General features: G+C 40.2%; 1 protein-coding gene across 4 annotated transcripts in view; it reads right to left on the minus strand.

Moving 5' to 3' along the window:
• TASOR2 (transcription activation suppressor family member 2) overlaps window positions 1–25,828 on the minus strand; it is a 71,763-nt gene that overhangs the window by 21,474 nt on the left and 24,461 nt on the right. For all 4 annotated transcript variants that reach the window (XM_058669520.1, XM_058669519.1, XM_058669517.1 and 1 more), the window contains 11 exons: window positions 23,377–23,468; window positions 18,568–18,705; window positions 18,305–18,429; window positions 18,204–18,223; window positions 18,017–18,116; window positions 15,264–15,364; window positions 14,545–14,648; window positions 10,965–11,037; window positions 10,799–10,861; window positions 6,743–7,456; window positions 3,870–4,112 (listed from right to left, as the gene is read on the minus strand). In XM_058669520.1, coding sequence (XP_058525503.1) covers window positions 3,870–4,112; window positions 6,743–7,456; window positions 10,799–10,861; window positions 10,965–11,037; window positions 14,545–14,648; window positions 15,264–15,364; window positions 18,017–18,116; window positions 18,204–18,223; window positions 18,305–18,429; window positions 18,568–18,705; window positions 23,377–23,468 — 1,773 coding nt within the window. The remainder of the gene's footprint in view (window positions 1–3,869; window positions 4,113–6,742; window positions 7,457–10,798; window positions 10,862–10,964; window positions 11,038–14,544; window positions 14,649–15,263; window positions 15,365–18,016; window positions 18,117–18,203; window positions 18,224–18,304; window positions 18,430–18,567; window positions 18,706–23,376; window positions 23,469–25,828) is intronic.

Raw genomic sequence — 25,828 nt, forward strand, 5'->3', positions numbered from 1 at the left:
CCCACATTAGAGTACCTGCTTTCAATTCCTGGCTTTGGCCCCTGACCACATGCAGACCCTTGCTTAGGCATTCTCAAGACCTTAACTCATACTTAGGTATAAAACTAACACGAGAAAAAGCAGACAACAGCTTGTGGACATTCTGGGCCTGGTGTAGCCAGTTCTGTGTTAACTATACCAATGTGTCACAGGGAGGGGACTCTGGGCTGGGACATGTCAACCTGGCCTCCATGCATGCCACTCGCCATCACACAGGAGCAGGTTGGGGAGGTGGGGAGACACTGCAGATTGTCTGAAGTAACTTCCGGGGGCTTCCATAGACCCGGCCACTGCACTTGCAGGTAGGCAAAGGAGCTGAGACAGCGTAGGCTAGAAGGGGAAAATTGGAGGGCATGTCTGAATCAGGCCAAGGTACCACCCATGTAGAAGATCTAGGCTGTGCTTAACAGCATTGCCCAGCAGGCACTGGTTTACACAAAAGCTGGGGCTAAGGGAAACATCTGGCTGGGCTAGGCTGTAGTACCTGCCTGCAAGTGGTGGGGTATGGGATGGGGCACATCAGACTGGGCTGCAGTACCCACCAGAATGCTAGAGAACCAGATCTGGGGGCACATTCTGTGGACTTTTGGGCTCGCCTCTGTGGGACTACAGCACCAGCTCTGTGGGGGTTGAACCACGGAAATCATCTGACACTCAGGAGAGCCAGGACTGGGACAGCATCAGGCTGGGCAAGGCTGCAGCACCTGCAAAGGTCAGGGGCAGACTCTGCTTAGCGGGGCTACAGCACCTGCTGACATGTGTGCTATCTAGGGTTAAGAACAGGCCTGGTAACAGAACTTGGGGAACTCCCCTGCTAGGCTGAAGCACCCGTTGGCATACGTTTGGGCTGGGTCTGGGCGTGGGCTGGGCTGGGCTAGTCTGGGCTGGGTTGGACCAATCTGCAGCACCCACTGGCACAGCCAAAAGCAAAAACAGGGTATGGACCATACCACTATGCAACAGTACCTGCCAGTTCACATGAAAGCCAGAGCTGGGGAAAAGGCTACAGCACTCATAAAAGCTGGGACTGCAGATGGGCTGTAGCACCTCCCAACAAATGCAGAGACTGTAGGCAAGTCATACCAGACTGGGCCAAAGAACAGAAGACCAGAGATGGCAGCAGGCCTGGTAAGGGGAAATTCAGGGACTTTTCTGCTAGACCACTGCTTCCACTGCGAAGTGTGAGAACTAGGACTGAGATCAGTCCAAACCAGGCAGGACTGCAGCATCTGTCAGCTGACATGTAGGCTGGGTCAGGCTGCTGCACTCACTGGGCAAGTGCTGGGATCAGGTGCAAGTTATGTCAGGCTGGACCATGCTATCCCCTGGTAAATGTAAGATCTGGGGCTGGGAGTGGGCCTGATACAGGAAGTAAGGGCATTCCAGGGCAGTTGCAGCTCCTACTGGTGAACAAGAAAGCCAGGGCTGTTGATGGGCCATGCTTTGACAATGTGGCATTGCTTGTCAGAATATGTGTGGGCTGGGTCTGGGAGTAGGTTGGGTTGAGCCAAGCCACAGCACCAATGAGACTAGTTGGACTGTGCACAAGGACTAGTTGGATTGTGGATCAGGCTGGTATAAGCACAGTACATGCTAACATGTGCAAAACTGGGACTGGGAGCAGCCTAATGAGGATTACTGGGAGTTGCCTTGACTGGGCTGCACCAGCTGCTGGTGTACATGAGGGCTGGGTATATTACAGGCTGGACGGGTGCTGGGCTAGGCCTCAGCACCCATCAGTTTCCATAAAGAGATGGGGTGGAGAAGAGCTGTCCAGGCAGCTGCATCCACCAATATGTGCTTTGGTTGATGCAGGTGACTGACCAAGGGACCCTGCTCTAGCTGGCATACACAAGAGTCAAGTCTGAGATCATCTCAAGTGAGATTTCTTGGAGGGTGCCCCAACTAGACTGCTGGACTCAAACCCTGGTCACATGGAAAAAGAAATCACAAGTTATGTGGTCCAACCTTGGAGTGCATGCATGTTTCAGGATTGGGCCTCCTCAGCTGTTGATGCCTGTGCAGTGGACAGTAAGCACACAGGTAACACTCATCTAGGCCAGCAGAGGACACTGAATGCTGACCAAGTTTTGCAAGGGTCTATGGATACACTAAGGTGGACTTTGTTAACCAGCAGAACTTGGAAAGATTTTCTCAACTCTGGTACAATGAAGTCAACAATATCTCAAAACTAGCAAAACTACTCAAATAACACCCTCAGAACATTCTTCCCCACACTGAGGTTTCTAAGGCATCATCAAATAACCATCCCCATCTTTAGGTGCTGATACAGTCTGATAGCATGGAGCAACCCCTCCCTCTTCTTTCCTGCAGACATAGGAGAAAAAAAAAGAAAAAAAATTATAAAAAGGAAAAACAAATAAACATTCATACCACTCACCTTCCTCTGTATCTCAACACTTGACATCCTAATTGGAAACCCATATGGGCATGCATCCCTATGAACTATATAAATAATATTAAAATTAAAATTAAAAAAGCAGGCCCAGCAGAAGTCTAGAGGCTGAAGTCCTTGCTTTGCATCTCTGGGAATCCCATATAGGCGCTGGTTTGTACCCCGGCTGTTGCACTTCCCTTCCAGCTCCCTGGTTGTGACCTAGGAAAGCAGTCGAGGACAGCCCAAAGCCTTGGGACCTTGCACCTACATGGGAAACCAGAAGAAGCTCCTGGCTCCTGGCTTCGGATCAGCTCAGTTGCGGCCATTGCGGCCGCTTGCAGAGTGAATCAGCAGATAGAAGATCTTTCTGTCTCTCCCTCTCTCTGTAAATCTGATTTATCAGTAAAAATAAATCTTAAAAAATTTTTTAAAAAGCAAGTGCACTAAGCAGAGATTCTCTGTTGTAGATAGATGAATTGATAGCAAAGCTAACGATGCCCCTGTATATAATTAAATAGTAACAGGCTTCAAATGAATTAACAATTTGGTCTGAAGGCACTGATTTGAATTAGAAGTGTGTATGTATGGGCAAGTGGGTAAAATTAATATACCAATGCCCAATTTTTATTTAAAATAGCAAAATCTAGGGGAAGCAAGTGGAAGAAAAGAGCATCAAGCTGAAAATTATCTTTTTATTTCCATGAGCATATCTGATGATTTGATGCATTCACTGATCCTTAGTACATACACACACAGATGAAGCTCCTGGCTAACGGCTTCGGGTTGGGACTACTGTAGTAAGCTGGAAAGTGAACCAGTAGATGGATTATCTCTGTTTCTCCCTTTCTATGATTATACCTTTCAACTGAACAAACAAATCCTAAAAAAAAAAAAAAAAAAAAAAAAAAAAAAAGTTCAATCTAGCAACTAGAAATATAGAACTAGAACAGTCGGTACTAGTCATGTAATTAAACTTCACCATTCACCAGAGGAAAAAAAAACAAAAAACAAAATTAATGCATGTTAAGTCAAGTACAGGATTTTGGATTGCTGACATTTTACAATCCCTTTTAGATAAACTTATAGCCTATTTTGAAAACTGAATTTGGTTCGGAAAAATACGAGAGCTACTTGCTTCTGCATTCAATGATAAATAAGGCTATTTATATCTTAACTCTGCAATCAATTGAAATCATGGTCAGGCTTTATGCACAGTGAAAGGCAGGGTCTATTTTGAGAAGGCTTCTATCACTGCAATTTTCCCAACTTAATCACAACAGTAAACTAAATAACTTATTCAGATTGCTACCTTATTTAAAGATTACAGAAGAATTACTGGTAAATTTTAACTGCTTGTATACTGTTTCAATGTATTATTTTGCAATCTTTATTGTATTGTGTTGTGTACACTGACAAGAAGAACGTTTCTTACCAGGTTGTGGCTGCTTTCTGACTCTGGGATTCCTCTTTCCTTTGACTGCATTTCCCCTCTGTTTGTGTGGAGATCTCTTTTGAGTTGTTTTATTCTTGGAAGCAGTTTTGGTTGGAGATCTGGCTTGCTTTCGTGCCCTTTTACCATTCGTTGACACTGGAACATCTTTAGAAATGGGAGCTTCTTGGCTTTTCCCATCCAACTGGGTTGTCTGTACAAACTGTGCTGTCAGCACTTCTGCACCTTGCATAGAAAAGAAACCATTTGTTTTTTATGATATATGGATCTCACATATTAGTAGCTTTTCTCTTTATTGTCATGATTATTATTTCATTCTGGGAATCATTTTAGCATAACAATAAAAGGCTGAACATAAAATTTTTAAATATCTCACTGAAACAATTTTTTTCTTTTACAAAGCAAGAGGTCATTTTTTCAAAGATTTATTTATTTTTAGGGCCCAGCGGCATGGCCTAGCGGCTAAAGTCCTCGCCTTGAACGCCCGGGATCCCATATAAGCGCTGGTTCTAATCCTGGCAGCTCCACTTCCCATCCAGCTCCCTGCTTGTGGTCTGGGAAAGCAGTCGAGGACGGCCCAAGGCCTTGGGACCCTGCACCTGCGTGGGAGACCTGGAGGAGGCTCCAGGTTCCCGGCATCGGATCTGCACAGCACCAGCCATTGCGGCTCACTTAGGGAGTGAATCATTGGACAGAAGATCTTCCTCTCCGTCTCTCCTCCTCTCTGTTTATCTGACTTTGTAATGAAAACAAATAAATCTTTAAAAAAAATTTATTTATTTTTATTGGAAAGGCAGATTTACAGAGAAGGAGACAGAAAGATCTTCCGTCCAATGGTTCACTCCCCAAGTGCCCACATGGCTGGAGCAGAGCTGATCCACAACCAGGAGCCTCTTCGTCTCCCATGCGGGTGCAGGGTCCCAAGGCTTTGGGCCATCCTCTACTGCTTTCCCAGGCCACAAGCAGGGAGCTGGATGGGAAGTGCAGCAGCTGAGACATGAGCCAGTGCCCACATGGGATCCTAGCACATGCAAGGCAAGGTTAGCAACTAGGCTATTGAGACAGGTTCAAGAGTTACGTACTTATATAAATATAAAAATAGAAACGTGCTATCTAAACTTCCACCAAGTGATAGAGAAAAATTTTACAGTAATAATTTTACAACAAGTTTTAATGATCTCCATAACTTTTCCTGATTGGTGTAGCAGGTAAGACTAAACACACTAACTGACAGCTCTGGAAGGTGGATATTTCTCTTTACTACATTATCATAGGGAATAAATTAGCATACTAGCTTTTTAAAGAGTAAGACTTCTCAGTACTCAAGTTATGCTTTTAAAAATCTTCAGATAAGGGCTGGTGTTATGTTGCAGTGGGCTGAGCTGCTGCCTCCAGTGCCAGCAGCACACAGTGGGCACTGCTTTGAGTCCTGGCTATTCCTTTTTCTTTTTTTTATTTTTATTTTTCATGATACAAGGCTATTCCACCTCTAATCCGGTTCTCTGCCAACAGTCCTTGTTGTGAGAATCTGGGGAATGAAGCACCACAGGGAAGATCCCTATCTTTCCCTTTCTATCTTTGTAACTCTGCCTCTCAGATAAATAAAAATAAATGTTTAAAAAATTTTTTAAGCAAATAAAAATCTTTAGGATAGGGAAAGATAAAATGTAGATTAAGTAGAAAAGAGTTAAACTAAAAAATTTTTTTTAAGTCGGATATACAGAGAGGAGAGACAGAGAGGAAGATCTTCCGTCCAATGATTCACTCCCCAAGTGAGCCACAACGGCCGGTGCGCGCCAATCCGATGCTGGGAACCTGGAGCCTCCTCCAGGTCTCCCACGCAGGTGCAGGGTCCCAAGGCCTTGGGCCGTCCTCGACTGCTTTCCCAGGCCACAAGCAGGGAGCTGGATGGGAAGTGGAGCTGCCAGGATTAGAACCGGCGCCCATATGGGATGCTGGTGTGTTCAAGGCGAAGACTTTAGCCGCTAGGCTACGCCACCGGGCCCGTAAACTAAATTTTAAAAGGGCAAGACTAGAGAATCAAAATCTAGGAGGTAAAATTTCTAACATTTGCATACATAAGAATGGAAGCTATCTCACAACCTAAGTTGTGAGGAGGAGGATTAAATAAGCTAATCCTGAGAGATTGCTTCATTTATATTTATTGCTCAGTAACATGTTTCTGAGCAACCTTCTGAGCCAGGTCCCTGCTACTGACCTAGGAAAAGCAGTGCAAAAGGTGACCTAAGTTCCTGGGCCACTGTCTCCCATATGGGAGGGAGATCTGCAAGAAGCTCCCAGCTTCAACCTGGCCATTGTGGCCATTCGGGTAGTGAACCAGCAGTTGGAACATGTCTTTCAAATAAGTATATAAATCTATAAAACATAGCATTTCAAATAAATATGTAAATCTAAAAAACAAACAACTGTTACACAAAGGATTTGGACCTGCCCCATACTACTTTAGTTCTCAAGTGTGCAGACCGCTGGCTATTACTCTGGTGCTAGTGGTATACCTTATCTTAGCAGATCCTTTATTTTCACCTCCACTTGTCAAACAATGTTTAGAAACTCAAAGACCATCTTTCTTAGAACGGAAAGTAAACACAGTTTGAGTTTCAGGTGCAACACACATTTTTGTTGGGTAACTTCTGAAGTATGTTAGTTTTTCTGATCTCTTGGTTTTGTGAACTAGTTTGTTGTTTCTCAAGTGTTAGCATGCATATAAATCACAAACACACTAGTGTTTCTAACAAACCTCTATCATGCTGCCAAATGGCAGTTCACCTGAATTCACACAGGAATAGCATTTGAATAAAATAGTAGTAAAAATAATCCATATGCATTGTGCTTACCTCTTTTCCTTTTCAGAGGACACTGTCCTTTCTCTAACTTAAGAGTAGTTGCTGACTGTGATCCACTGCCTGCTCCCAGCACAGTACTTTTGGGAAAGGAGCAGCACAAATTCATCCTTTTACTTGGTACCACACGCAGCATGCTGGCCTTTCTCTTGGGCCGAACTCTCAGATTCGATACTGGGCTCAATGGATCCACGGTTCCATTCTGTGCTTTTAACCTGTCTTTAGAATTTTCTTCTGTTCCCGCTTCTTTTCTTACTTGTGTTTCTGAGTCAAGAAATTCAGGATCTGGAGTCATAACTAAAGAAAATTCAGCATCACAAATTCCATCTGAAATAGGACACTGAGGCTGCTGTAACAAACCCAGAGCAGTTGACACGTCTAAAACATAACTGTCAGGAGCCGAGAAGTAAGACTGCAGCAGAGTTAAAGACTCTAAAGGGCACTTTTCAGCTGGAGGAGCTATGTCAAAGCCATCAGTCAGGCTTCCGCAGAGTGTGGTCTCTCTAAATCCATCCTGAGCAGCAGCAGGCAGCGGAGGAATCCTATGTACCTTACACAGCTCTTGGAAGTTACGCTTCACTAATGTGTTTGGATGGATTCCCTCCTCAGGAAATGATTTCTTTGCTTCTAGTAGGGCACAATTAAGGGCAGGTAAAATAGGTGTCAACTTCAGTGAGGGTTTATCTTCAACTTTTGAATCTTTTGCCTCTGAAATACATTTATACATATATTAAAAGGCTGAATTTTTTTTTTTACAATAAAACATGCAAGAAAGTGCTTTAGTATTCAAAATTATGGGATGGTTCAATAGGCTAGTTTAAAAATAATTACCAAAATGACAACAATAGAAGACTAATTTAAAGAATTCCCATATGTTGAAATGAATAGACCTGTAACAGAATCATTCAACTATCAAGTTAGAATGAGTGAACCCTGCCTCGCTCTCTCTTCTCACCTTCAAGAAGCTCAGCATAAACTGAATGATCCTCCACAGCCACAGCACCAGCTTTGCGAGCTGACATTTGCTTCTTAACTTTTTGATTCCTTTGATCTTAAAATATATCTCACTTAGATGACTGCCTTCAAGTCTTTTTTTTTTATAAATTACAGTGCGAACAATTGAACTGAAAAACGTACACCCCTATATAATCCTTAAATCCCTTCAAACTGTTGCCAATTTCAGTGCATGTTCTACCAAAATAAAAATGTCCAGTGACTACTAGATGAAAAGAGAAGTATACAGTTTTTTAAAAAGACAAATTATATGTAGAATTACAAAACACTAAGTTAGTCCTAAACACAGTGTACTACACCAGGTATTAAGAAAAAGAAACATGGGGCCCGGCGAGATAGCATAGCAGCTAAAGTCCTCGTCTTGAACATGCTGGGATCCCATATGGACGCCAGTTCTAATCCCATCAGCCCTGCTTCTGGCCTGAGAAGGCAGTTGAGGATGGCCCAAAGCCTTGGGACCCTGCACCCACGTGAGAGACCCGGAAGAGATTCTGGCTCCTGGCTTCAGACTGGCTCAGCTCCGACCGTTGTGACCACTTGGGAACCATTGGACAGAAGACATTCCTCTTTGTCTCTCCTCCTCTCTGTGTATCTGCCTTTCCAATAAAAATAAATCTTAAAAAAAAAAAAAAAAGCAAAAGAGAAAGAAACATGAATAAGAATTTACCTTCTCTCCAAGCAAGTTCTCAGGCTCAGAAGCAAAAGAAAAACAAAAGCAACTACTCCCTTCTCTGCAATTCATCACTTAAAAGACAGTAATATGTAAAGGGAAAATAAAATACAAAAAAATTCTGCATTTGGTATTCAGTATGGTGAGTTCCACCTTTAATACTGTCTCACTTTTTTTAAGATTTCTTTTTATCCGAGAGAGGAGACAGAATCTTCCATTCATTGGTTCACTTCCCAAATGACTTTACCTGCTGGGGCTGAGCCAGGCTGAAGCCAGGAGCCTCCTCTGGGTCTCCCATTTGGGTGCAAGGACTTGAGCCATTCTCTGCTGCCCTCCAAGGCCACAAGCTGGGACCTGAATTGAAGTAGAGCAGCTGAGACTTGAACTGGTGCCCTTAGGGAAGCTGGCAGAGCAGTTGAAGGATTATGCTCCCACGCCACTGTGCTGGCCCCTGCCGCTGATTTCTTTGAGCCGCTGTCTCCATTAACTTCACCATCCTTTCACCCAAACTTTATTATAAACTTCATGTTTACTATCATTTTTAGCAGAATTCAAATTTCTTTTTCTTTCCAACTGACGTTTTATTTTATTAGTGTTTCACCCTAGACCTTGTTCAGATATTACAAAAACTCAATACATCATTTTTTGGTGCAAAAAAAACCCTGAAATCCATGCGTAGTTTTTTTTCATAATTTTACTTTCTATGAACTACTTAAAGTTCCTTTGTATGAATAACACTAGAGTTTCTCCATCTTTTCATTTATTGTCTCCCCAAGAGTTAATTCAGATTTATTTTTTTCCTAACTGGTCTCTTTAGTTCTAATATCACAGATACATTACATATTTATGTGCTACATTCATAAAAATTACCGGGGCACCACCTGGTAGCTGAGCGGCTGAAGTCCTCTCCTAGCATGCCCTGGGATCCCATATGGGTTCGTTCCAATCCCAAAGGCCCCACTTCCCATCTAGCTCTCTGGTTGTAGACTAGGAAAATAGCTGAGGACAGCCCAAAGCCTTGGGGTCCTACACCCACATGGGAGATCCAGAAGAGGCTCCTGGATCCTGGCTTCTGATAGGCTCCGTTCCGGCTGTTGTGGCCATTTGGAGAGTAAATCAGTGGACGGAAGATCATCCTCTCTGTCTCTCCTCCTCTCTGTATATCTGACTTTCCAATAAAAGTAAATCTTAAATAAAACTAAAAATAAATTAATAAATTAAAAATCAAAATCTGAGTTTTGTGCCTTCATGGAGTCAACATCATGCTGAGAATGCATGAGCTAAATATGAAGGAAACTAATAGCGGCAACAGAGAGAACAGTACATAAAAAGAGCCTATATTATTTATGGACACACCTTGGTAAACGTTCTTTCAGTAAATGTTGTTCAATAACAAATGAACTTAATTTTGAACATATTGAGTTTGAGATACCTTTGCCGTAACTTGGTGGAAACATCAATGGATAATGTGGAAATTCACAGCTGGAAACTCAGAGGAAAAGGGGCCTCTGACGTGCTTCACCAAGCTAATCTTTCACTCTGGTATCAGCATCCTATATGGGCACCAGTTGTATCCCTGTTCCTCCACTATCTGATCCAGCTCCTCCATTATTGCCTGGGAAAGCAGCGGAGGATGGCTCAAGTCCTTGGGACCCTGCAGCCACGTGGGAGACCTGGAAGGGGTGCCTTGCTTCTGGCTTCGATCAGCTGAGCTCTTGCCCTTGGAGCCATTTGCAGAGTGAACTAGTAGATGGAACACCTTCTCCCTCTCCCTGTCTGTAAATTTACCATTCAAATAAAAATCTTTAAATAAAATTTTTTTTTAAAGTTCAGAGGCAAGGATAAGCCTATAAAGATCAAGAAGTATCAACCAGTGGAACTGGTATTGACCACAAAGGGCTAAGCCACTCCTTATGACACTGGTATCCAATTTTAGGGTTCTGGTTAGAGTCTGGGCTACTCTGCTTCTGATGATCTAGTTCCCTGCTCAAGCTCCTGGGAAAGCAGCAAAGGACAGTCCATGTCTTAGGGCCCCTGCTACTCAGACTGAGAGATCTAAATAGTTTCTGGCTCTTGGCTTCAATCCAGCCTAAACCAACTACTGCAGCTATTTGAGGAGTGAACCAGTACACAGAGGATTTCTCCCTCTTGTCCCCTTTGTTTCACTTTGCCTTTCAAGTAAGTAAATCTAGAAAGGAAGAAACAGAAGGGAAGGAAAAAGGGAGGACAAACCAGAGAGGTAACAGGATGAGAGTTACTGAAGAGGATAAATTAGTTAACTATTATGTGCTACTGCAAAATCAAATCTATTAGGGACTGAAAAATATGCAACAGACTGAGTCAAGTAAAAGACACTGAATTCTTACCGGTTGACAGAGATGAATGGACTAAATGTAACCCAATGACATCTATCTGTTCACCTCCAATATCTATACACAATGAAAACCAGAAGAAACTGTTAGATTATTGATCTTAAAATACATGAGTAATCATACTGAAAAAATTTTTTCAAAATAAAAAGGTGGTCCTTACCTAGTTCTGATATGAAAGCTGATGATGTAAGTAAAATAAAAAATCCTCGATCGTCTAAGCATTTGATGATCGCCTTAAAATTAGAAAAAAATATTATTCTTTAATTTTAGTCACATTCTTCAGTGAAGTTTGAGCTAATTAACAACAATGACAACAACAACAAGGCCTTGAAACACTAGAGTAGTCTGGAATCAAGGAAATTCTGTTCCTAGCATCAGGAACATAATTTTCTTAGCTCTGATAATCTCAGCTCTATTTACCTACACAAAATAAGCAGCACATCCAAGAGACAGTTTTAGAATATGGTTTAGCTACATAATATATCAATCAGAAAACTCCTATTTCATTTTTTTTCACTGAGACACCTGACACTGCATATCACTAGCCTACACGAAGCTACTGATTCAAGATGAATCAGACATATAAGGAGCACCTGAGACTATTGCTTCATGTGAAAATGATCATAAAATCCCCAAACTAGAAAGATTGGAAGGTACCATTCAATAAAAGGATTCTTTCTAGAGCATTCCAATAGGTGGAAAACAATAGGGCCCCATGTAACAAGAAACACCAATGCCAACAGATTCTTTCTCTTTTTTCTCTTACCAGTCTTTACTGGACTCTTGAGCTTATAAAAGATTATCTTCGAGGGGAAAAATAAAGTCTTAAGGATTTAGTATTTTCAGCACCTAGGGGAATTTTGTCCTCAGGCAGCATCAACCATAAAGTAAATAGTTCCCTTTCACAGTTTACTATTTTAAAAACTTATCTGTCCTTAACCGTTAAAATTCAATGTTCATGTAATCTTTCAGTTTAAAAAAAGTACCTACACAACATTTTATTTCAAAACTAATGACTTACGTCTAAAAGCATGATAAATCAACAAACCATTCAATTACAACAAAAATATGAAATAAGTACTTTTTCTAATTATTGCTTTACAGCTAAGTTTTCACAATGAAATCTCATTTACAGGCAGAATCATCTATCTTGGGTTTCAACACATTTTTACTCTAGCCGCTATATGTTTTACAGCATTTGACTTACATTTTTTTTCTCTATTACCCTGTGAGAGTTGTGATTTAGCGATGATTCTGCATCTTGCTCTTACCCTAATACATGGTAAACAGTAATGATTATATATACCCATGGCGCTGGTGTCTATGAAACTATAAAACCGTTTATTTCTGCTAATCTGAAATGGAGTGGTGACAATAATGGGCCTCTGCATTGTTCTCTAGTTTTTGTCTTATTGCTTGTTTGTTTATTATTTATTGATACAGTTCCACAGGCTCTGGGATTTCTCCTATCCTTCCACAAATCCCCTTACCCCACAACTGATTTGCTTTTTGTTTTTAATATAAAAAGATTTATTTTTATTGAAAAGGTAGATCAAATTTAAAGAGAAACAGACAAAGATTCTCTATTTTGCAGTTCACTAGCCAAATGGCCGCAACAGCTGGAGCAGAGCAGCCAAAGTCAGAAGACAGGAGGCTCCTGCAGGTCTCCCACATAGGGGCAGGGTCCCAAGGCTTTGGTCCGTCCTCCCAGGCCACAAGCAGGGAGCTGGATGGGAAGTGGAGCAGCTGGGACATGTACTAGCGCCCATTCAGAAATCTTGGTGCTTGCAAGGTGAGGATTTAGCCACTGAACCACTGTACCAGGCCCGATTTTAGTTTCTTTCTTTTTTTTTTTTAATTAATTAATTTTTATTTTAAAGTCAGGTACACAGAGAGGAAGATCTTCTCTCCAATGATGCACTTCCCAAGTGACCACAATGGCCGGTGCTGCACCGATCCGAAGCCAGCAGCCAGGAGCCTCTTCCACGTCTTTTTTTTTTTTTAAAGATTTATTTATTTTTTATTACAAAGTCAGATATACAGAGAGGAGGAGAGACAGAGGGAAAGATCTTCTGTCCGATGATTCACTCCCCAAGTGAGCCGTAATGGCCGATGCTGCGCCGATCCAAAGCCAGGAACCAGGAACCTCTTCCGGGTCTCCCACGCGGGTGCAGGGTCCCAAAGCTTGGGCCGTCCTCGACTGCTTTCCCAGGCCACAAGCAGGGAGCTGGATGGGAAGTGGAGCTGCCGGGATTAGAACCGGTGCTTATATGGGATCCCGGTGCGTTCAAGGCAAGGACTTTAGCTGCTAGGCTACGCCACCAGACCCCTTTTATTTCTTTACATACATATATATTTTATTATATTTTTGACAATCTTTACATAGTTAATTGCGGTAAAAAGGTTCAAGGGCTAAAATCCATGTTCTACACATAATTCCATGAGCTTTTCTTCAAGGGACACTGATTTCTTAATCACCATACATTAGGCACCAAGGTAAAACAAATGCCTAAGGCATGATATCTGCTCTCACAAAACTTAAGGTCTGGCTTGGGAGACAGATAAGTAACTAAAAAAAAAAATCTGTAATATAAAGCAATCAGCACTGTAGGGAAAAAATAATAAATGACAGGCCCGGCAGCATGGCCTCGCGCCTAGAATGAAAAACTAAGCCTATTAAATCATTACCTGAACCATTTGCAACTCAAGATATCTTAGTTAGTATTGCTAAGACAGATGTTTTATTTCACTTTATTTTTTACCATCTGCCGAAGGCATAGGCAGTCCTGTTACTAAACGGCTTAGTTTGTTTGCTCAATACAACATTTTCAGCTCTTTCTTATAGTGAATAATTCTTATCACAAAAGTCAGAATGATATTTAGCTCAAGCATTTTTTCTTTTCCTCATGCTTCTGAAACACTGATTAACGTAATAGAGAACATTCTGGAACATATACTTTTCTCAATAGAATCTCACTTCTATGGACACCACACAAGCAGCAACTTACATCCCGATGAATTTTACTATAGGTTAAAAAAGTATCTTACAAGTAATACTTTAACACATGAACACTAAAGATCTACTCAATTCCACTATCAAAACCCCAAAATAGCAAAGACTTTGAGAAAAACCGTCTTTGTGTTTATAGTCGGGAGGATACACTGAGTAATCACTCACACACATACACACACACACACACACAAATGGAGAGACTAATTTTGTGGCACAGCAGGTAAAAGACAACACTGGCTTCCCATATGGGCACCAGTTTGTGTCCTGGCTGCTATGATTCAGCTCCCTACTAATGGCCTGAACAAAGCTGAAGCTGGCCCGAGCGTGGTGCCCCTGCTACACGCGGGAAACCTGAAGGGAGCTCCTGGGTCCCAGATTTGGACTGGCCCAGAGTCGGCCACTGCTTTTCTTTTCCAAAGAATTTTGTTAAAAAAGGAGATTAAGGGCTCGGCAGCGTGGCCTAGTGGCTAAGGTCCTCGCCTTGATCCCATATGGTCGCTGGTTCTAATCCCGGCAGCTCCACTTCCTCTCTATCTCTCCTCCTCTCAGTATATCTGACTTTGTAATAAAAAAAATAAATAAATCTTTAAAAAAAAAAGATTAAAATGTTAGTGAATATTATATAACAAAAATTAATTTAACAAGCTATGGTAACTCAACTGAGGCACTGCCAACAAATACTTAGAAATCAATATTTCAATTCATTATATTTTAAAATAATTCTTACCAACTGTTTATTTTTAATGTGTTCTATTAGTTCATCTATTTTTTCCCCTTGTCTGTTTGATAGCTCTGTCTCATACAAACTGAAGCATAAATCTTGGCAGCATACTGTAAAAAAAAAAAACAGGAATTTCTTATTTTTAATAGTCACTGCTTTCATAGTTCATCTACTGATTTTATGTTACAAAAATTAAAGAAACAGGATTACCACTACCACAAAAAGAAAAAAAAACTTTACAGTTTAATTTTCCTTTTTATAAAACTCTTTAAAAGTTACAGAAATAATTATTTCAAAATAACGTTGTCAGACTGATACTTGAATAGGATTCACATGACATTTTAATACTATTTAAACAAAACACATTTCAGGTTCTAAGAATTAACCTGAAAAGGTACTCGGTTTTCTATCTTTTTTTTTTAATGAATTCAGAAGCCCATAAATAAAAACTCTGTTTTCCTTGAGAAGAATGATCATGAGTTTCTAGTATTTTAATGTCTGCTTAATTTCCTCAGTATCCTATAACAGAACTAGTTTTTGTCATTTTACATAAACCATCGTTCAATTTCCAAGAACATAAGAACACAGTAACTGTAGAATTCTCACAAAAAGTCCTTTTAAGGATCACATATTAAGAATTGTACATATAGTTGGAGGTAGAATGAAAGATAACTGGAACAAAGGGCAGGACATGCACTGTGTCATTTCATCTCAACAGAACAGACCTTTCTGCATCAAGTAATTCTCTTTTTTAAAAGCAGCTTGTGGGAGTCTTTTTTTCAGAGAAGACACTTTCATCACATACTTAAAATCTAATTCCTGTGGTCTAAAAAAAAAAAAAATCACAGAATAAATATTGGAAAACACATATCTCCACAATTTTTCATTTTCTAACAAAAAAGTAAAACATAATAACCACAGGCTAAAAACATATTTATAAACAGTTTAGATGTGGAAATATATGACCTATGGACTATGGTCTGCAAATATGTTCACTTTTTTGGAATAACTGCATTTTTGCTATACCTACAATATTAGATGTGGCGAAGAAATCTTTACTCAGGACCACTGAAAAGTTCATGGAAAATGCAAGCTATGAAAAAGCTATGCATGGATTTCAAAATTTTTTACATCAAAGTATATTTGTTTTCCTTTTGAAAACTATATTTTACCCATTTGTGTGAGAGAGAGTCATAGACAGCCAGACTGAGTGGTATCTCTCATTCAGTGGTATACTACATAAAAAATTTCAGGTCAAGGTAGCTAGCAGCCACGGCTGCTCCAGGCCCAAGCTAGGACTTGGGCACTTCATCTGGGTCTCCATGTTGCTTGCAGGCACACAACAACTTGAGCCATCACCTGCTGCCTTCCTGGAAATTCATTAGCAAGAAGCTGGAGGTAGGCTAAATGCCTACCTCTTCACTTGTCTTTTATTTCAATTTTCCATCAAATTTCTGGGGTATCACAATTTTTTATACTCTTTCATAAATATCAACAAAGATCACACATTTGCTTTGTGATTGTTTTTTTTTACAATCATATACACAAATTTTTATGAACCTTTGAGTGAGATGCAAGCCTAATATTTTTTTTACACCCAATACTTGTGTTTCCTTTAAAAACAAAATTTTCTTGTAAAATCACAAAACAATTAAAAAGGAAATTTACAATGATATTAACACTTACTCAGCCTATACCAAATTCAAGGCTTGACAACCATCTCATTGAAGTCTTTTATAGCAAAAGAGAAAAACAAAAAACTTCAACACACAGGCAAATATACACAACGCAATGCATTGTGTTCTGTTCATGGAACAGTTTCTTAGTCTTTCTTTTGAAAATCTCGATGACTTGGGCATTTTGAAGGACAGAGACCATTTCGCACCCCTCAATCTAGGTAGATCCACTGTTTCTTCCTCATTAGAGTGGCAGGAGTAACAAGAGAAGTGATATTATTCTCTGTGTGTCATTCTGTGTCACACAAGTAAGCACATGAAACCAATTCCATAACAGCAACAACTTAACCAAGTAATTAAATTGGTATCTGACTTATCTTCTCCCCTACTTTTCCCTTTGCGATACATGAACAAGTTATGAAGAGATCTAGCAAGGTATACAAAAAGTTAAACTTTTATCTACTATTTTTAGCATCCACTAGTCGACTTATGTTATTGTCAGACACTGATTCTCTAATCCTGCCAGTCTTCTCATGCATTTAAGGAGAGAGAGGAAAATGAGATGGGATGGGGGAGAGAAGAGACAAAGTGGGAGAGGCAGTGAATGAAAGGAATGAACAAAAGAGGAGGAATGTGAACAGGGAGAGAGGAAGGAAGGAAAGGCAGGTGGTAAAGGAGGGAAAGCGAACAAAGCAAACCTGCTGATTCACTTTTCCAAATGCCTGCAGTCACAGAGCTTAGGCCAGGCTGAAGCTAGAAGCCAAAAATTTAACCCAGGTTGCAATGTGGTGCCAAAAACGTGGTTATGTAACTCTTTATCACTGCCTCCCAGAGCTTCTATTTTTTTTAATTTTTTATTTTATTTTATTTTAATTTTTTGTTGTTGTTGTTAGATATACAGAGAGGGGAAAAAACAGAGAGGAAGATCCTCCGTCCACTGATTCACTCCCCAAGTGGCCCCAACAGCTGCAGTTCAGCCCATCTGAAGCCAGGATCCAGGAGCCTCTTCTGGGTCTCCCATGTGGATGCAGGGTCCCAAGGATTTGGACCATTCTCTACTGCTTTCCTAGGCCACAAGCAGGAAGCAGGATGGGAAGCGGGGACCCCAGGATTAGCACCCATATGGTATCCCGGCATGTGCAAGGCGAGAACTTTAGCCACTAGGCTACTGCGCCGAGCCCCAGAGTTTATATTATCAGAGGATTAAAGTCTGGAGCTGGAGCCAAGTATGGAGCCCAGGCATTCTAATACGGCATGCATTTGGGGGCCTATCAGCTGAGGATGGCTCAAACTCAGACCCTGCGCACACACTGGAGACCTGGAAGAAGCTCCTAGCTCCTAAGTTTGGATCAGCCCAGATCCAGTTGTTGCAGCTATTTGGGGAGTGAATCAGCAGCTGGAAGATGTCTCAATCCCTCTTCCTCTCTGTAAATTTGCCTTCTGAACAAAAATAAATCTTTCAAAAAAATCAGGAATTGTAAATTACATTACTCAATTAACATGATGACGTGGCTACAATCTGATGTATCTGTAATACAAGTAAATATGATTCCTTTTGGGGGGGGGAAAGGAAGCCACTACTTTCAATTAACTCAATTCATCCAGAGATTATTCACCTCTGTGTCAGGTCTTCTGTGTCAGGTCCCTGTGCTCTGTCCAGCTAACAAATGAGACCTAATGTAAACCCGAGTACAGTTCCAGCGCTTCACAGTTACCCATTTAGACTTCACAGTAAGAATTTCCAAAGCATTTTTTTTTTTAGTACAAGCTGGTAGGTAAAGAACACAAAATGTAATACTTACAGTTGAGTTGGAACTGCTGTACCGTAAGTGGACCACAGTGTTATATCACATAGCACATAACCTCCAATAATTAATTTCCCTTTCCATGGAGGAACAAGAACTTTAAGAAATGAGAGTGAAAAAAAATTACTTATTTATGAATAAATATTTCCTCTAAATACGAAAGAATAAATGAAATATCTCTTACCATTTTCAGCAAGTTCATGTCTAGAAAAAGAAAATTGATTTTTTTTTAATATTTAAAAAAAAAACAGTCCAGTAAAACCAAGTAAGCACATAATTACTTACATGCTTTTATGAATTGATGTTGCCATCTTTTTAGGTTCCCTGTAGTTAAAAGCTACAATTACATAAGGACAGAGCTGTCTGGGTCGCTCAGTAACAGTGTTTCCTGAAAGTTCATAGAGGTAATACTGAAAGAAGAAAAGTAGGTATTAGGGTAGCACAACGGAATTGCATATGAATCAAGTTCAGTCTCAACCAACTGAGCCCTAAAAATTAACACATCAGATTCTGAAATAAAGCTTGGGTCTCAGGAAAGGCAGCCATACCTGACTCAGTTTAAAGGCACGAAAATGACTTGTCTTAGGAGAAAACTTGTTTGCATCTGCAGCCACATGGCAATCATAGCCAAAAGATGGCTGAGTATAATTAGTTGTATAATTCTCAGACACGCACTTGACTCTTCCCTAGAATGAAAGCATGAGGAACAATCAGATATCTTTAAAGAGCAGTAATTTTCACTCTAGGATTCATTTAAAATAAGGAAAAAGAAAAAAGCAAAAACAGTAGGCTGTAACAGATGTGGATGTGCTTTTACTACCAGTAAGCTATGCTTCCTGTTAAGGGCAAGAGCAGTTTAATTATCCATGAACTCCCTAAAATTATATTTAAAATTCCTGTCTTTTTTTTTTTTAATGTTTTTTTTTTTTTTAGATTTATTTTATTTTTATTACAAAGTCAGATATACAGAGAGGAGGAGAGATAGAGAGTTAGTGGAGCTGCCGGGATTAGAACTGGCAACCATATGGGATCCCAGCGCATTCAAGGTGAGGACCTTAGCCACTAGGCCATGCTGTGGTTATGCAACAAGGTGGAGGAATCCACCATGGTGGGAGGGTTTGGGGAGGGGTGGGGAGAACCCAAGTATCTATGTAACTATGTCACATAATACAATGTAATTAATGAAGTTAAATAATAAATAATTTTAAAAAAAAATCCTGTCTTGGGCCCGGCAGCGTGGCCTAGCGGCTAAAGTCCTCGCCTTGAACGCCCGGGATCCCATATGGGCGCTGGTTCTAATCCCAGCAGCTCCACTTCCCATCCAGCTGCCTGCTTGTGGCCTGGGAAAGCAGTGGAAGACGGCCTAATGCATTGGGACCCTGCACCCATGTGGGAGACCTGGAAGAGGTTCCTGGTTCCCGGCTTCGGATGGGCGCGCGTCGGCCCGTTGCGGCTCACTTAGGGAGTGAATCATCGGACGGAAGATCTTCCTCTCTGTCTCTCCTCCTCTCTGTATATCTGACTTTGTAATAAAATAAATAAATCTTTAAAAAAAAAAAATCCTGTCTTGGCATCTTTCCGAGAAACGTGCCTGTTTTATACACTAGCAAAGAACATATGACTCACTCCAAACATAAGAAAATCACTTCTGTGAGAGAAAATCTATGCAGCCCACTAACTTTTACGCTACACTCATTGAATTGGTTCTTCAGTGAACATAAAAGACGACAACATTTAAAATTTCAAAAGATAAGTTTCTAAACTGAATATTATCAATTTTAGCTATAGTCCAAGATCTTTTTATTATGGCAGGGTCCGCTAAATCAATAAGGAGCAAGTAGGCAGTAAAGTGCTTAACAGGTTGCTGGCCCTGTTAACTGAAAAAGCCATGAACATTTTCAATACTAGATTTCCCTCCACCAAGGATTACAAGTCTCCTAAAAAGCAAAGTCATTTACCATATGGTAACGTGGCACAATTATTTAAAAAGTTGTTCTGAATACCATGATACTAAGAAATATTTACAATGAAACAAACGCTAAGGAAACTGTTTTTAGAGGTTCAAAATATCAATATAGGGGGCCAGCACTGCGACATCGTGGGTAAAGCCACAGTCTACAGTGCTGACATTTTACACTGATACTGGTTTTAGTCCTGGCTGCCTCACTTCTCATCCAGCTCCTTGATAATGTGCTTGAGGAAACAGAAGAGGAATCTTTGGGCTCTTGCATCAAATGCAAAACCAGAAAAAGCTCCTGACTCCTGCCTTTAGACCGGTTCAACTCCAGCCACTGAGGCCATTTGGTGAGTAAATTATCAAATGGAAGATCTGTGTTTCTCCCCTTCTCCATATCTCTGCTTTCTATCTTTTAAACACACATATATATAATATGTATATAACATATATGAAAAAGAAAAAATAAGTAAACTATATAATACACACACAACAGTGAGGTATGGAATTATAGGCAATTTTGATCTTTATAATGTAATTTTTTTAACAGTTGTAAAAAAATTTATAGACCTCCAAATGCAACACTGAAAAGCTAAAGAACAGAAACAGCACTATTGAGAGTCAGGATTCACACACTGGCACTGACCAAAGGCTCAACTTTGTGAAATAAAGAAGACTGGATTGTACAAGTAAAAATCTGAATATCAATCTCCAATCAGATGGGTAGCTTATCAATCAACAAAGGCTTAGGTACATCCTAATCAAAGTAAAAACAAAATCAAGCAAAAACAAAATCAAGCTTATCTGCCTTGGCAGGAATAGTTTTGTAGTTCAACTTTATTATCTAGCACAGAGCAGAAGGAAGATTAAGCAGTGAGTATACTTCAGAGTAATGTTACTCTCCCTCCAGTTCTTTCAAAATACTGTTTGAAAGATTTATTTTATTTGAAAGGGAGAGTTACAAATATATAGAGTGAGAAAGAGAGAAATTATTTTGCTTCTGCTGGTCTACTCCTCAAAAGGCCGAAACAGTCAGGGCTGGGCCAGTCCGGAGCCAGAAGCTTCTTCTGGGTCTCCCCATAACTTCAAGGGGACCAAAGAGTTGGGCCATCCTCAGTTACTTTCCCAGTCACAAACAGGGACTTAGATTGGAAATGGAGCAGCTGAGACTTAAATTGGCACCCACATGGGATGGCATATTGCAGATGTAGTTCTACCCACTATGACACAATGCCAGTCCCTGTCTGTAGTTCTTAGGGAACTCTCAAAAATTAAGGAGAAATAAAGAAGGAAAAGAAAAGTATTGGGTTTATTACCAAATACCTTGAGATGCTAAAAAAAAAGCTAATACAAACAAAAAACAAGATCACAGAAACATTTTCAAAATGCCCACCCTCCAATCATTGATTCTTGTTGGCATATTTTACTTAAACTGAAGTATTTAAGAAATTTAAGAATTTGTGAGAGGCCCAGCGCAGTGGCCTAGTGCATAAAGTCCTCACCTTGAATGCACCCCGGGATCCCATATGGTCACCAGTTCTAATCCAACTCCCGGTTTGTGGCCTAAGAAAGTAGTCGAGCACGGCCCAAAGCCTTGGGACCCTGCACCTGCGGGGGACACCTAGAAGAGCTCCTGCCTCCTGGCTTCAGATCAGCTTAGCTCAGGCCCCTGCGGTCACTTGGGGAGTGAATCATCGGACAGAAGAGCTCTGTCTTTCCTCTTCTCTATATGTTTGATTTTGCAATAAAAATAAATAAATCTTTTAAAAATTTTGTGAGATCATCAGTTCTAGGTGCCACATAAAGCTCGGAACAGAATCTGTATGTTCACACAAAATAAAGAAAATAAAGGCTTCTTATTTTGACAAGTAAACCAGACATACTGCTTTCTAAATTCATGTTTTACAACTGTAATCACATTGTATGAGTACATACTTGTTTCGTGTTATTTTATGTTTATATTGTGGTTCTTAGGCAGGTAGGCAGCAGTCATAGCCAAGCCACATCAGAGAACCTAGAGTGGAGTTCTCCACCTTGCCCTCACTTCTGATCTGGCTTCCTGATCATGTGTACTACAGGCAGCAAATGATGGCTCAAGTTCTTGGGTTCTTGTCACCCACTTTTGAGACCCAGATCAAGTTCTGGACTCCTGGCTTTGGCTGGGTCCAACCCTAGCAGTTCCAGCCATTGTGAGTGTGAATCAATGATGGAAATAATTTTGCCACCTTCCAAATAGGTAAAAATAAACTAAAAGGGGTGGGAGTTGTGGTATACAGTAAGCTAAGCCTCTATTAAGGATGCCTTCAATCCACACTGGTTTCTGGTTTGAGGAGTTGGTGCTCTGCTTCCAACTGAGCTTCCTGCTAACGTTCTGGGAAGTAGAAATAAATCTTAAAACAAATCAAACAAGAAAGTTCTTTGTTCATTAAACAGGTTTTTGAAAAATATATATATATATATATTTTTTTTTTTACTTGAAGATACTAAAAAGTACTTTCATTTAAATATTTTCCTTCTTTCTAGCAGAGATACCGTTTTTGAAGACATGAGAGATTTCCTTTCTTTCTTTTTTTTTTTTTTTTTTTTAAGATTCATTTCTTATCGAAAAGGCAGACTTACAGAGAAGGAGAAACAAAGATCTTCCATCCACTAGTTCACTTCCCAAATGGCTGCAATGGCCAGAGCTGAGCTGAGGTGAGCTGATCTGAAGTCAGGAGCTGGGAGCCGCCTTCGAGTCTCCCACATGAATGCAGGGTCCCAATGAGTTGGGCTAACCTCGGCAACTTATCTAGGCCACAAGCAGAGAACTGGATCTGAACTGGAACAGCCAGGACACATGAACCCAGTGCCCATAAGGGATGCTGATGCTTGGAGGCAGAGGATCAACCAGTTGAGCCAATGTCCCAGTCAAAAGGACAGCAGGTATATTCAAAAATTGTGTTTTATTTGAAAGGCAGACTGAAAGAGAAACAGGGAGACACACGGAGGATTCTTTTGTCCTTTGATTCACTCTCCCAAATGGCCACAACAGGAAGGGTTGGGCCAGGCTGACATCAGGAGCCAGGAACTCCACTCTTCGATGAGTTCCAGGGGCCCAAATACCTGTGCCACCTTCCGCTGCTTTTCCTAGGTACATTAGCAAGGAACTGGATCAAAAGCAGAACAGCCAGGACTAAAATCAGCACTCCAAAATGGATACTGCAATTGCAGATGGCTGCTGAGCTCACTAATACAACTTTGGCTCTGAATTTTATTTTTAAAGAAAAATTTTTTTGTTTACTCTGCATTAGTACAGCTATCCTTGGCAGTGATCCTACCTAGATAATGATCCATAAATAATATCATAGGCAGATAATCCTCAATTTCTGTAAGAAAATTACATAAAAGCACACCTAGGTTTTACCTTAATTAGATTAAAGATTACAATATAACCAGATTTTCCATGATACCATGGTCTTGGATGAAGACAGTCTGAGTGCTTGGAAACGTATACACCTATAAAAGTATAAAAAACAGATTAATTTACATTTTAAAAATACTACACAGAAACAATTCAAAAATGGAACTACTTTGACTAAATATTTGTCAAGTCTATGTTGTGCCTAAGTGCACACACAAATGGAAACAAGTATTACTAAATGCTAAATCACTAAATAGTAATTATGAATAACTGTAAGAACACAGAAATAAAATAATTAAATGTCTGGACAAGAATGAGTTGTTTAGAAAGAGACAGAAATGAAATCCTAAGTAGAGAAGAGAATGAACAAATATATGGAAGCCTATATAGGCTAAAGGATCACATTCCTTTTAGGACTTCAGCCAGTGTTGGGAGCAGGAAGTGAGTAGAAAGCAAGACTGAAAGTGGATAGTAAAGATCTTTTTGCAAAACTTGATAAATATATGAAGACTTCTATTCTGTATGCAGCACAGTACCACCAAATAAGCAGCAGAGGAGAAAGAATCAAGATCAATTAGCAAAGGAGGACCTTAACAAGACAACAGTGGAACAAGTGAGCGAAAAGAACATAAGACTTTCACAGATATTCCCCCTTATGGAATCTAGAAGACAATGAGTTGAAAAGCACTGACATATTGAGAAGGAATAATCAATGTGAGGACAGTTCCTGAAGTCCTGGGTTAAAAAGTTATCCAGGCAGGGAAAGCACACCTGGTGAGAACACTGGAATTAGAAAAGCCAGCGTTCCCAAGGTTTTAGAAGGTAAGCAAGCTTCTAAAATGATAAAACATAGTATTATAGAAATATTGCTACATATAAAATTATCCATTTCTATCTGCTCAGTTCCAACTACCTTAGGCTTTGGGGGAGTAAAACAGGGGATCAAACATCTCTCCTTGTCTGTCTGTCTGTACTTCTCTCTGTAAAAACTGCCTTTCAAAGATATTTCATGCCAATGGACGAGAAAAAAAGGCGGGGTAGCTGTCCTAATTTCAGATATAGACGTCAATGTGACAAACATCAAAAGGGACACGGAAAGACATTTTATATTGGTGAAAGGAATGATCCATCAGAAAGTAATTACCATCATAAAAATATATGCACCAAACTCCAATGTGCCTAGCTACGTGAAGCAATTACTTACAGACTTAAGGGGAGACATAGATACACATACAATAATTGTGGGTGACCTCAACACCCAATTAACACCAACATACAGATCAACAAAACAAAAACTCAACAAAGAAACAACAGAGCTCACACAAACAATAGAATAACTGGACTTGGTAGACATTTATAGAACTTTTTATCCTAAGGCCACAGATTATACATTTTTTTCAGCAGTGCATGGCACCTTCTCCAGGATAAACCACATGATAGGACACAAAGCAAATCTAAATAACTTCAAAAAGATAGGGATAATACCATGTACCCTCTCAGACCACCACGAAATGAAACTGGAAATTAACAATTCAAAATGCCCCAGGAAATACAGAAACTCTTGGAGGTTAAACAATATGCTATTAAACGAACAATGGATCAGAGAAGAAATTAAAGATGAGATCAAAAAATTTGTGGAAACCAATGAAAACTCTGATACAACATTCCAAAACTTGTAGGACACCGCCAAAGCAGTGCTACAGGGTAAGCTCATTGCAATTGAAGCTCATGTCAAGGCCCAAGAAAGGCACCACATACAGGAATTAAGCACACACCTCCAGGAATTGGAAAAGCAGCAGCAGAAGGGTCCCATACACAATAGGAAACAAGAAATCATCAAAACAAGGGAGGAGATAAACCAAATAGAAATCAAAAAACTATACACAAAATCAACGAATCAAAAAGTTGGTTTTTTTGAGAAGATAAACAAAATAGACACCCCACTGGCCCGACTGACAAAGAAAAAACGGAGAAAGCAAGAATTAACATCAAAGATGAAAAAGGCACCATAACGAATGACACTGCAAGCATTAAGAAAATAATTAGAAATTACTACAAAGAACTGTACTCCAACAAATCAGAAGACCAAGAAATGGAAAAGTTCTTAGACTCCCACCACCTACCAAAACTTAGCCCAGACGCAACAAAAGACCTAAACAAACCCATAACCAAAGCAGAGATTGAATTAGTGATTAAAGATCTCCCAAGAAAGAAATGCCCTGGCCCAGACAGTTTCACTACAGAATTCTGCAAAAATTTACAAACAGAAATAACCCCAATCCTCTACAAACTCTTCAAAACAATAGAAAAGGAAGCAACCCTTCCATACTCATTCTATGAAGCCAACATCATCTTAATCCCAAAATCAGATAAAGAACCAATAGGGAAGGAAAGCTACAAACCTTTCTCTCTGATGAACACTGATGCTAAGATTCTCAACAAAATTCTAGCCAAC

This window comes from Ochotona princeps, chromosome 10 (assembly GCF_030435755.1).
Source record: "Ochotona princeps isolate mOchPri1 chromosome 10, mOchPri1.hap1, whole genome shotgun sequence".
NCBI lineage: Eukaryota > Metazoa > Chordata > Mammalia > Lagomorpha > Ochotonidae > Ochotona > Ochotona princeps.